The sequence below is a fragment of the Neofelis nebulosa genome, chromosome 11, assembly GCF_028018385.1.
Source record: "Neofelis nebulosa isolate mNeoNeb1 chromosome 11, mNeoNeb1.pri, whole genome shotgun sequence".
Lineage (NCBI taxonomy): Eukaryota > Metazoa > Chordata > Mammalia > Carnivora > Felidae > Neofelis > Neofelis nebulosa.
In genome coordinates, this window is record NC_080792.1 from 27,527,799 (window position 1) to 27,540,448 (window position 12,650).

Below are 12,650 nucleotides of genomic sequence, written 5' to 3' on the forward strand. Positions count from 1 at the left end.
TATCTGTAAACTAGGAAGCAGGCCCTCATCAGACACCAAATCTGCTGGCACCTTGATCTTGAACTTCCCAGCCTCCAGAACTGTGTATGTGTGGGGGGAAGTTGTTGTTCAAGCTACCCGGTGTGTGAGATTTTGTTTCGGTAGCCCAGACTAAGACACAACCTGTGTTGACATATAAACAAAATATTGTATATACATACAATGGAATATTATTCAGCTTTAAAAAGGAAGAGAATTCTGTCCTATGCTACAACATCGTTGAACTCTGAAGACATCACGCTGAGGAAAATAAGCCAGTCACAGACACAAAGGCCCTATAATTCCACTTACATGAGGTACCAGGAGCAGCCAAATTCATGGGGAAAGCAGTATGGTGGTGGCCAGGGGCCAGGGGCAGAGGAAAATGGGGAGTTATTTTTAGATGAGTTTTGGTTTGGAAAGATAAAGAGTTCTGCAGATGGATGGTGGCGATGGTTACGCAACAGCGGCTAGTCTTTATTTTTTTATTAAAAAATTTTATTTTAATGTTTATTTTTGAGAGAGACACTGCGAGTGGGGGGGAAGGGCAGGGAGAGGGAGACACACAGATTCTGCAACAGGCTCCAGGCTCTGAGCTGTCAGCACAGAACCTGACGCGGGGATCGAACTCACAAACGGTGAGATCATGACCTAAGCTGAAATTGGATGCTTAACCAACTGAGCCACTCAGGCACCACAACAGTATGACTATTCTTAATGGCAGTAAGCCGTACACTTAAAATGGTTTAAGATGGTAAATTTTATGTGTGGTTTATTACAATTTTTTAAATTGTTGAGACTTGCTTCATGGTCAGTGTATGTTTAATTTTTGCAGATGTTCCTTAAGTGCTTGAAATAACACATTTTCTGCACATTAAAGTCACTTGGTCGAGTTTGTTAATCATGTTCTAACAAAAATCTAGATCTTTAATGATTTTTTTCTTTGCCTTTTTGTATCAATTACTAAGGTAGGTATGGTAAAATGCTTCACTGTACTTGTGGATTTATTCTATTTCTCACTGTGGTTCTATATGATACATGGAAGTCATGCCATCAGTTGCACACAATTTAAAACTGCTATATTTTATTGGTGAATTAAACTCCCTTGGGAAATCCCAAGTATGGCCTCCCTATAAGGTATTCAGTTCATTTATAGTCAGTTCCTCCTGATCTAGAGGCAGTTTACTGGGCAGCAGTCATTTTTAATTTTTTAAATGTTTATTTATTTTGAGAGAGAGCACATGAGAGTAGGGGGCGGGGGAGGGTCAGGGAGAGGGAGGGAGAGAATCCCAAGCAGGCCCCTTGCTGTCAGTGCCGAGCACAATACTGCGCTCGAGCTCACAAACTGAGATCATGACCTGAGCCATAATCAAAGTGGGACGCTTGGGGGTGCCTGGGTGGCCCAGTTGGTTAAGCCTCTGACTCTTGGTTTTGGCTCAGGTCATGATCTCAAGGTTCTGTGGGTTTGAGCTCTGAGTTGGGCTCTGCACTGGCAGCAAGGAGACTGCTTTGGCTTCTCTCTCTCCCTCTCTCTCCTGCTCCCCTGCTCACACTCCTGCTCACACTGCTCCTCTGTCTCTCAGAATAAATAAATAAACTTAAAAAAAAAAAGTGGGACACTTAATGAATTGAGCCATCCAGGTGCCTCCAGAGGCCATTTTTTAAATCATAACACTCTATCAGTTTCCAGTGAACAAAGTTGGAAAGTTAACTGTAGGTCAAGTTCTCATGCAGGATGGGAAAGGGTTTTGTTACCCTTTCACCTAGTGTTTTTCATCAGTCTGGAAAGTCTCAGGTTTTCTCTCTCCTCACATAATACTTCTGCCTCATTCTGACTTTCTTGTTCTTTGAGGACTCCAATTAAACATCTTTTGGACCTTTTCAACATCATCTCATGTCTCCATGAGATGTCTTCAATATTTTCCTAGGCATTTTGCTTTTTTTTTTTTTTTTTTTTTCTCTGTACTTCCTTCTGACATATGTTCTGGTTATTTTCTCCTAAACTGTGTGTAATATACTACTAAACCTATGCATTGAGTTCTTAAACCTCTCAATTCTGGAATAGAGTTTCTGCTAGGTTATTTTTTTTAAACCTTTTATTTTTTAGTGCAAGCATGCTTTTTATTTCAGTTTTCTGACTACATGTTGGTCATGTTATTTGGAAAATTATCTGTGTCGGGTAATTTGAGGTTTGGGGTGATGATATCTTCCTCTGGAGAGAACTTCAGTTTGTTTCTGCCCAGTGCCTATAGCTTGCCACTCTAGGCCCTGTTTATTCAATATACAGAACTTGAGATTTTATTACTGTTAAACCTGATTGCAATCTGTGGAAGTGCTGATTGACTCCTGGTTCATCTTTACCCTATAGAGTCTTGTATTAAATATGTGGGGTGTTTATTAGATTTTCCATCTTCTGTGGCACTACATTTAGACTTAACTTCTCTCTTGCTCAGCAATCCTGCAAAAGTCATAGTTACTTTATAGATTTTACTTTTGGATCATTAAATGCCTTCAGGACAAATGTTTGGTTTCACTGCCTGGAATACTTCCTTCTAACATTTTGGCTGGATAATTCCTTACACAGTATTGGGCATGTGGTTCTGCTTTTCTAAACCCAGATTTTTATGTTGGTTTTCAGGTGGTGAGTTGGATCAAATGACCAAGTTGTTTATTATATATGCTGTGTGAAACCATCCTTGCATTACAAAGGTAAGAGCTGTTTATAAGTTAGATGGAAAAACTAATTTTTGTCTAGTTTTGGCATCAAAATTATTATAGCACTTAAAAATAAGTAGAGAATGTTGCTTCATTTTTTAGTTCTCGCTATAGTATTAGAAATCAGATCATTGGTTGCTTCTTGTGGGAGCTTTGACTGGGAAGGGGCAAGAAGTAACTTGGAACTTTCGGGGCTGATGGAAATGTTCTGTATCTTGACAAGCATTTTTCAAAACTAATTGAAGAATTTACTTAAAATATGAGGATTTCATTATATGTAAATTATGCCTTAGTAAAAATTATTGTTCAAATATTAATAATTATTTTTTATTTATTTATTTTTTTAATTTAATTTTTTTTCAACGTTTTTTATTTATTTTTGGGACAGAGAGAGACAGAGCGTGAACGGGGGAGGGGCAGAGAGAGAGGGAGACACAGAATCGGAAACAGGCTCCAGGCTCTGAGCCATCAGCCCAGAGCCTGACGCGGGGCTCGAACTCACGGACCGCAAGATCGTGACCTGGCTGAAGTCGGACGCTTAACCGACTGCGCCACCCAGGCGCCCCCAAATATTAATAATTATTGAATCTAGTTGGGATATATACAGGTGTTCATTATATTATGCTTTCAACTTTTCCTGGTGTTTAAAAATTTGAGGGGTGCCTGGGTGGCTCAGTTGGTGAAGTTTCCCACTTGGGCTCAGGTCATGATCTTGCAGTAAATGAGTTCAAGCCCCGCATTGGGTTCTGTGCTGACAGCTCAGAGCCTGGAGCCTGCTTCAGATTCTGTGTCTCCCTCTCTCTCTCTCTGCCCCTCCCCAGCTCACGCTGTCTCTCTCTCAAAAATAAAACATTAAAAAATAAAATAAAAATTTCAGAATAAAAAGTTGGGGATATGAAGTTAAAAGATAAATTCATTGTTCAGTTTCTTTCATATTAGTTTCAATAACGGTCAAGATCAAACACTATCAGAAAAGTGTTAAGGAGTGAAGAAATGTGATTAAAACAGATGTATGCTTGGCAAAGGAAGAAAGGTGGCTTGGAAATATAGGAGGCTTGAAAATCATGATTATACGGAGGAAGAAATCAGTGGAAAAGAGAGATGTTGAGATCAGGGAGGGTTGATGGGTTTAGAGATAGGAAGGAAAAGGATTAACAAGACAGGTGCTTGGAACTGAATTAAAAACTTCACTGCATGGTCCAACCTCGTTAAGTGTTTTCTAAAGACACTGGTATATATTACATGGGTATATGAGAGTCTCTTAATAATTTTATTTTGGTATGTGTTTATCAGCTGTTTAGATATAAAAAAATTATCATATATTGCTTTGTAAGTTCATAAAGTCATGTATCCTAACTCATTTACTCCTTCACCATCCTGAGTTCAGGAATAATCATTCCTGTTTTATAGATTAGAAAATGAGGTTGTGACTTTGCTAAAGTTACACAGCTAATAAGTGAAAAAGCCACTCCTGAGACTTTTGACTTCATGTAACCTTAGGCCACTTTAATTACAATACTGAGGTTTTAAAATCTGAGCTAGATTAAGGGGGTGGATCAGTCACCTCAATTCATATAAACTGTTGACACATTCTATCATTGAAAATATGAGGGGGGGGGCACCTGGCTGGCTCAGTTGGTGACGTGTGTGACTTTTGATCTCAGGGTGGCAAGTTTGAGCCCCACATTGGGTGCAGAGATTACCAAAAAATAAAATCTTGAACAAAAGGTAATAAGGAGAAAATTGCATTTAATGTAATTCCCCCCTGGGGTAATAGTTCTGTGTGTGGCCACAAGTGGTACTTTGGTATGTGGCCTCAAGTGGTGGTAAGGTTACCACACTTTCCTCCTCCCAACTCTGCTCCAAGGACATTTCATGCCACATTATAAGGAAGTTAGATTCAAGTAAGTGCAGGGCTTTCTTTCTCATGAGTAGGATACACAAATTTAGACCAGAGCTAAACTGTTTGTGACAGTAAAGAGCCAGGCGTCTTCTCTACCCTTTAGCACTCAGGCCTTCCTTAAAACAAGTATTGGAATGAGTATTCAGAGTATAGTTTAGAAAAGATGCCAAGTTAGTAATCTGGTCTAGGGAGACAAAGTAGCATCGTATTTCAGATGCTAATAGCAAACCCATCTAAAACTATCTGAAACAGTAATGGAAGGGTATTGGCTTATGCAAGTTGACAAGTACAGAGGTCAAAGTTAATTCTGATATTTTTAAGGTGATTCTTCTCCATGAGTTGGGCTGGCCCCTCATCGTAGCAAAATAGTTAGAGCACAAGCTAGAAAGTCTCATTTCTCATCACTGCATAAATGGGCCCACTCTTGATCTCATTGGCAAAGCCTGAAAATGCCCTGTAGTAGTGGATTTACAGGTTCAGTTCTGACGTAATCACGTGGCAAGGAAGACATTAGTTATTATTAGGCCTGTCTGGGGCAGCACTTAGAATTCTTTGCAGTACCTGCCTGACCCTACAATGAATACTACAAAACAAGCCTCAGTGAGGCCGTGCTTCTCTTAATTTTGTGTGTATGTTGGTCCCTCTTATGTGTTGTAAGCTTTTTTTTTTTTTTTTTTTAACATTTATTTATTTTTGAGACAGAGAGAGACAGAGCATGAATGGGGGAGGGTCAGAGAGAGGGAGACACAGAATCTGAAACAGGCTCCAGGCTCCGAGCTGTCAGCACAGAGCCTGTTGCGGGGCTTGAACTCACTGACCGCGAGATCATGACCTGAGCCGGAAGTCGGCCGCTTAACCGACTGAGCCACCCAGGCGCCCCTGTGTTGTAAGCTTCTTGATGGAAGGATTGTATTACATTCTATTCATCTTTCTTATTCCCTCAAAGCTCCCAGTTCACAGTGGCCTTCACTTAACGCCTGTTGAACAATGTTAAACTCCACTGAGGTATAAACCAAGGCCCAAGGAGAATCAGCGAAGATCGAGGATACGCCACGCTAAGACCCTAAAGTTCACGGTGGAGAGCCAGCGTTAGAACCCACTCTAGATACTGTTCACTCTTTCTTTTATTCATTAAACATACAGGAAGGAATGGGAAGAAGCACTAGGCAGGAACCGGATTAAACAGGGCCTTGCAAATTATAATAAGCGTTTTAATATTCTATCGTGGGTGGGTTTCATCCACTTCTTCAAAGAAATTTGAACCCTGTACTCGGTCCGGTGAGTTTTCTCAACAGCTTGACTCAGCATCTTCTCTCATCCTTTATCAGCACGTCAGGGCTGCCATCAAGCTTCCTTCCATCTATTCTGCCCTTGGCATTTCATTCTTTCCTAGCTATCTGATTTCCCTGACCCCTCGACTTTTTAAAAACCAGGGTTCTTCTGAGCGCTCTTATTTCGCTCTCTTATTTCACGTCTCCCCAGTCCCACCGCCCGGCCCTCTCAACTCGGCAGTCCATGACATTCAGTCGCCCTTGAAAGTCTGAAGGAATCAGCCAGGTTAGTACTTTGAGGATATTACCAATCCAAAGAGATCTCACCCATCCTGCACCATTAGATCGGAACAATGGCTTACCCGACACCCATATTTTGATTGTTCCGCTACTACAATGGGGGATGGTTTTATCTGCGGCTGCTTCCTCCAGCTACAGCCACCGTGTGGAAGGGCACCGTTAGAATTTTCCCGAAATGTTGCCGCCAGGAGTCAGGAGTCCCGTTCACCTCTTCTTCCTCTCCGCCGCTCCCCCGGGCCAGGCGCTCCTGCGGGCCGGCCGGTAACGCTCAGTCGCCACCGCGCTTCCAGGGGAGGGAGGCGCCGTGCGGGGCCGAGGGGTGCACGGCCGCAGGCCCGGGCGACGGAAGGCGTGCGGGAGGCGGGTAGGCCGCGGGAGAGGGCGGGAGCTGACGCGCCGCGAACGCCGCGCGACGGGAGCCCGGGCGGAAGACGTGGGCGGAAGGTGGTGGGCCCGGGGGTGGGGGCTCCGGAGGGCGGGGCCCGCGCGCCCCGGGGGCGGAGCTCCCGCGCCGGTCACGTGACAGGCCCGGCGGCAGCAGCGGCGGCGGCGGCAGCGGCCGCGGCGTCTTCAGCGGCGCCCAGTGCAGGATGGTGCTGGAGGCGGCGGCGGCGGCCGTGGTGGCGGCGGCGTCGTTGGCGGCAGCGGGAGGGGGTGCTGTGGCGGCAGCGGCGCCCGCGGGTGGTGTAAAATGGCGGATTTCGAGGAGTTGAGGGTAAGCGGGGGCGCGGGAGTGGAGAGCGGAGGCCGCGGGGGAGGGGAGGGGAGGCGGGGAAGCCGCAGCGTCGCCGGCCGCCACCTCCTTGTTTCGCGGGGACCGGTTGGCGGAGCCGCTAGCCCGGCCCGAGTCCGAGCGGGCGCGGGCGGGGGAGGGGAGGGGAGCGAGGCAGCCGAGGACGCCCGGGCCGCGCGGGGGCGGCGGACCCTGGGCCCCGGCCAGCGGTCGGTGGGTCCGGCCGGGGGTCCGCACACCTGGCGCGGGGCGGGGGCCGCCGTCGGGAGGGGCTCGTTGGGGACCCTCCTGCCTCGTTTGAGGGCTGAGGTGGGAAGCGGGATTTGCTTTTCCACCTTTACGGGGTGTACGTGTGCGTGGCGATTCAGAAGTCTCCACGTTACTCACTTGGTGGGAGACTGTTTTCTGAAACGTGAAGTTGCGTTTAGGAATCCTCTCTTGTGGCTGATGCTACTGTTTAGTGAGATCTGTCACGAGAAAGGCCCCTTCCACCTACCAGTGCTTCCTCTTGGAGAGAAGCGTGGTCTTTGGGGGAGCATTGCCTTTAATAATCGACCTTAAACCTTGAATATTTTCTTAGTGCGGTGGTAGAACACCCGCAAAGGCCGTGTTGTCAGGAGGTTTGTGAACTCGTTTTGCTCTTGAGGGAAAACATTTTTTCTTCGTAGCCTTAAAACAAGGTCACAACTTTATTGTTGATATCTTTGTATAGTAGAGGTTTGAAAATGGGTGTGCTGGGGATGGAACGGAAAAGATAGCTTTCTCCGGGCTGCTAACCTTCAGAGTCCTCAACTGAAACAAAACTGTGGTAAACGAACAGAATTTATGTTTTACGGATCCCTGAATTATTGGCGACGTAAATGGATTACTTAAGGACGAAAACCCTGATTTTAAAAAAAAAGTCAAAGTAGAGATGAATGTGAACTTGAAATTAACTGCAATCTTTTTGCGTCACAGAGGTAGGATATCAGGGTTACTTTTTTGGAATAGAAAGGAAGAGGAATCCGATAAAAGATTCAGTTTTGTATGTTTATTGTTTTTTCGACGAGAGATGGAGTCGGGGAAAGATGTTGGCTGCTTACCTGGCTGATACAGTGGACATCAGCAAAAGAACGGATTGGTGATTCCGATCTAAAGGGAGAGTGTGTTATAGTTTGCAAAATACCTGCCATTTTCCCGTCTTTTGTTTCAAAAAGAATTGCTTAATTCCTAGTGAAAAGTGCATTAATGCATTTTATGCCCCATGTTAGTTTATGCAGAGAACCTTAACAGTAGGTTAAGGGGTGTTCGTATTTGTAAGTGTAAGGGTTTTTGTGTCCAGAGCCCCAGCTGTGGAGCTTTTAACACCTGTGGAGCTTTTGAAACAGACAGGCCTGAGCCTCAGCTATGTAAATTAATACGTTAGGTTTAGGATTGGTTGAGAAAACTGAAATTGAGGCTTTTTTTTTTTTTTAAACCTGCAGTATCCTCTTAATTTTTGCATAGTAGTATATGCATACAACTTATCCTCTTCTAAGGTTTTTGTTGATGAAAATCTTTCCAAGACTTGTGTTAGACTTTTATAAATGTTGTTGGTCAATCTTAATAAAAAGGGGAGGATTTATTTACCGGTAGAGGGCACAAAGGGCAGTCAGTGCTGAGGTTCTAAGTGGAACTGCAAAGTGGCTGGCAACCAAGCAAGCTTTTTTTCTCTTTGGGTCTACCTTTCCCTTCTTCCTTTTCTCTTCTCCCACCTCCTTTCCCCCTTTGGCCCTCTCCTTCCCCCTCCCTCATCTTCCCCTCCACAATTTGTTTTGTGGGTCAGCTGCATCATCTCTTTCTGTAAACCAGCTGTCTTTGCTTCTCCCTGCACTTGATGGAAGATGGCCCCTCTTGCACAGTTCACATCAGGTGCCCAACAGAGACTGACTGGGGAGAGTTTTCAGAGGAGGGGAAGGTGTGCAGATAGATGCTGGAAGAGTTATCAATCCCAGTCTTTGCCTTAGTTGCTCAGCAGCACCCTCTACATTTAAAGGTGCACTGTCCCTCTCTGTGCCCTGCCCCCCCATTTCAAACAGTGATGATGATAATGATAATGGCAGGTATCCATTGTCATATAGTGGCTATTACATGCCTGGCTGTGGTCTAAGCACTTCATATACTTGTTTAATTCTCAGGACAGTTTTAACAGAATTGTTAGAAGAAATTGTCAGAAGAACTTGAGACAGATTGAATAACCTGACACAGCTTGAGCTGGAAGACCTGAGGTTTTTAACCTCAGATGTGTGGCTTTAGAGTCTATCTTGTGTGCAGTTTCCTGCAGGTCCACCTGGTGCTGCTAGCCATCATCCTGCAATCTGTGAGCTAAACTGAATGATAAATAGCCAATGCCCTTCTTGTGTGACATATAATACTGGAGGGGAAATAGGACAGCTGACTGAAAATCTAATAGAAAGGAAAAGGGGAAGAAACATGTAGGGCATTCTAAATGGTCTCTGCTTCAGAATATATTCTGAGGATCAGAGAGATAGTCAAGTAAATTAAAGGACCAGGAAAAATAGCCAGCATTAGTTTGTTGGTTAACTTGGCAGTAGAAAAAATAGCCGACCTGGATGTCACATATTTGGCTGCTAATTCTGCTGCTGAAGGGATTTCCATTATCTTTAGCCATCATCATTCAGGGCTACTCCCTAGGGGCATGTATAACCAGAGCAGGTCACTCTGGCTCTGCTGCCCTCTCCTGTACTGGAGGTCAGGAATGCTGGGAAAGGTCATCCTCACTGTTCTTTAGTGACTCCTGTGCCTTTGCTTTGTAAGCTTAGGGTGGGATGGGGGATATTTGATGAGGCAACGTCTGTGGAACCTTAAGAGGCTGCCAGAGGATCTTAGTTTTTGAGACTGCTGTGTAAGCCAATACCAGAGTTCTTGTCCGGTCATAGCAGAATATGGCAGTCCTGTGCTTTGCTGCTTTCATTTTAATAGAATACCAGCACACCTTTCTTCTAGTTCTTCTGAGAGAGAGGGTCTGACTGGCTGAGCTTAGGTGAGCATCCACCTGTGTTCTAATCATCTATGGCCAGAAGGTTAGAGTCCTATTATGCAGACCTGACTCATGAGATTATCTTGATGGATTGGGGGAAAGGAAAGAGCAAGTTCTCAGTATGGAAATTGTGGGCTGAGTAGTCAAGGATGATTGTAATGTGTCATGTATTTGAAACTTTCAAGGTGCTAGAAAAGAAATTATTCAATCCACTGGTTGCCCGTTTATAGCATTTATGTTGGTAGAAGTTTGTGAATTTACCAGTTAGCTAGTTACGAAAAAACCTGGGACAAGCTCATAAGATCTGATGGCCTGGACCTCTCTTATTGCCACCTTCCTTTCCCTCCACAATAGTCTGTAGCAGAGCTAAGCACAGAGGCAGAAAAGTGGGGGTCCTGAAGTCCCTCATTCTTTCAACCAGAGTGGCTTTTTTTGTAATCCTTGTCTTTCTCTTCCAGTTGCGTAATTGTATACTGTGGGCTGCGGGTGCAGTCATTTGGCAGTCTTTCTTAAAAAGGTTCCTGCTAGGGGTACCTGGGTGGCTCTCTAAGTGTGCAACTCTTGGTTTTGGCTCAGGTCATGATCTCACGGATCGTGGGTTTGAGCCCCGTATCGGGCTCATGCTGACAGCAGAGAGCCTGCTTGGGATTCTGTCTCCCTCTCTCTCTACCCCTCCCCTGCTCAAGTGCACACAGTCTCTCTCTAAATAAGTAAGTAAGCAAATACATAAACATTAAAAAAAAAAGGTTCCTGCTGCTTTAACCTTGTTAGTCCACTCTCCTTACTTCTCACCACCCGAGTGTGGGGATGGGGGGGGGGATCTATTGCAGTAATTTTTTTTTAAGTCTCTTTTTCCTGTATTCCTCATCCTCATCCTTTTTGTGCATTGAGTTTATTATCTCTGTGTGTGTCCGAACGAGAGTGAGTGTGTGTGCAAAGTCTTGGTGTGTATTTGGGCAAGTGAAAGTGAGTGATCATAACTTTCTTGACAGATACTGGTAAACCAGATGAGAAGATCGTTTATGCTGAGTCTTAAGTACTTCTAGAACAGCGATTTTCTACCTAGAAAGCTTGAGGATTTGTTTGGTTCTTTACACCTAGGAAGACTTGCCATTCTGGTAGCTTCAGATGCTTTTGGGATGTAGAAGGAGCATCAGAAGTGAATTGGGGATTTGAGGTTAGAGTTCTTCATCTTCCATAATACCCCCCAACTAATGGGCAAGAAAATAGACTAATATATATGACAGATGTAACAGAATCTACTGTATGATTCAAAGCCATCATTGGACACAACTAAAATTTCAAAGATGACTTCACTTGAGATCTTGTCTATGAAAGCAAATTCAAACCTCAATATTTAACTTAAATAATTTTTAATAGTAAGCCAAGATATTCTTAGCTATAGTAGATATTTTTGCATTGGTTTGGTCCTTAGGTCCGTCCCCTCCCTCTAGTAAACATGAATATCTTTTCTGATAAAGCTGGCACTTTTCTAAGTATAATATTGTCCAAATGTTTCTCTTTTCTCAGCATTTTGCCTTTGTTTTTCTGGATTGCATCTTAGCTAGTTTATTTTTAAATTTTCTTATTGAGATATAATTGACATACTATAAAATTCAGCCTTTAAAAAAATGTTTATTTTTGAGAGAAATTTGGGGCTGAGATAAAATGAGAATTATATCTCAATATACATATTGTATATGTATACAATATACATATAATGTACATGTACAATACCTATACAATATGTATATTGAGATATAATTCACATGCCGTAAAGTTCAGCCTTTAAAAAAAAATGTTTATTTTTGAGAGAGAAAGGGGAGGGGGCCATCAGCACAGAGCCTGGCATGGAGCTTGAACTCACAAATTGTGAGATCATGACCTGAACTGAAATCAAGAGTTGGATGCTTAACTGACTGAGCCACCCAGGCACCCCTAAAACTAAGCCTTTTAAAGTAGTTTTGGTCTATTCACAAAGTTGTGCAAGCATCACCACTGTAATTCCAGAACATTTTTACCACCCCAAAAGAAACCCCATACTCATTAGCAGTCACTTCCTGTTCCTTCTTTTGCCCAGCCCTCAGATTCCGGTAATCTTTCTGTCTCTATGGATTTGTCTGTTTTAGACATTTCATAGAAATAGATTCATACAAATGGCTTTTTGTGTCTGGCTTCTTTCATTTAACATAACCTTTTCAAGATTCATGTGGTAGCATGTATCAGTGCTTCATTCCTTTTTTATGGGTGAGTAATAGTCCATTGTATGGAATATACCACATTTTGTTTATTCATTCATGAATTTATGTACATTTGGGTGATGTCCACTCTTTGGCTACTATGAACATGGCTAGTATGAACATGTGTATAAGTTTTGTATGGACATACATTTTCAGTTATTTTGGGTAGTTATATAGGAGGGGCCTTATTGGGTACATGTGGTGACTCAGTTTAAGTGCTTGAGGAACTGCCAAACTTTCACTACGTCATTTTACATTCCTGCTAGTAGTTATGAGTTCTGATTTCTCCATATCCTCACCCACACAGGTGTAAAGTGGGCTCTCATTGTGATTTTGATTTGCTTTTCCCTGGTGACTAAGATGTTGGGCATCTTTTCATGTGCTTATTGGCCATTTGCATGTTTTCTTTGGAGAAATGTCTAGTCAAACCTTTTGCCCATTTTTATTTTTT

At 43.5% G+C, this 12,650-nt stretch overlaps 1 protein-coding gene across 5 annotated transcripts in view; it reads left to right on the forward strand.

The window, feature by feature from the left end:
• Nucleotides 1-2,705: 2,705 nt before the first annotated feature.
• The window catches only part of PIAS2 (protein inhibitor of activated STAT 2), a 101,570-nt gene continuing 91,625 nt past the window's right edge, over nt 2,706-12,650 (forward strand). For 2 of the 5 annotated variants that reach the window (XM_058692187.1, XM_058692188.1), the window contains exon 1: nt 6,750-6,922. In XM_058692187.1, coding sequence (XP_058548170.1) covers nt 6,899-6,922 — 24 coding nt within the window. In that variant the 5' untranslated portion in view covers nt 6,750-6,898. Of the gene's footprint in view, nt 2,728-6,749; nt 6,923-12,650 lie in introns of those variants that run through there. The other 3 variants (XM_058692192.1, XM_058692191.1, XM_058692193.1) reach the window with 2 other exon arrangements.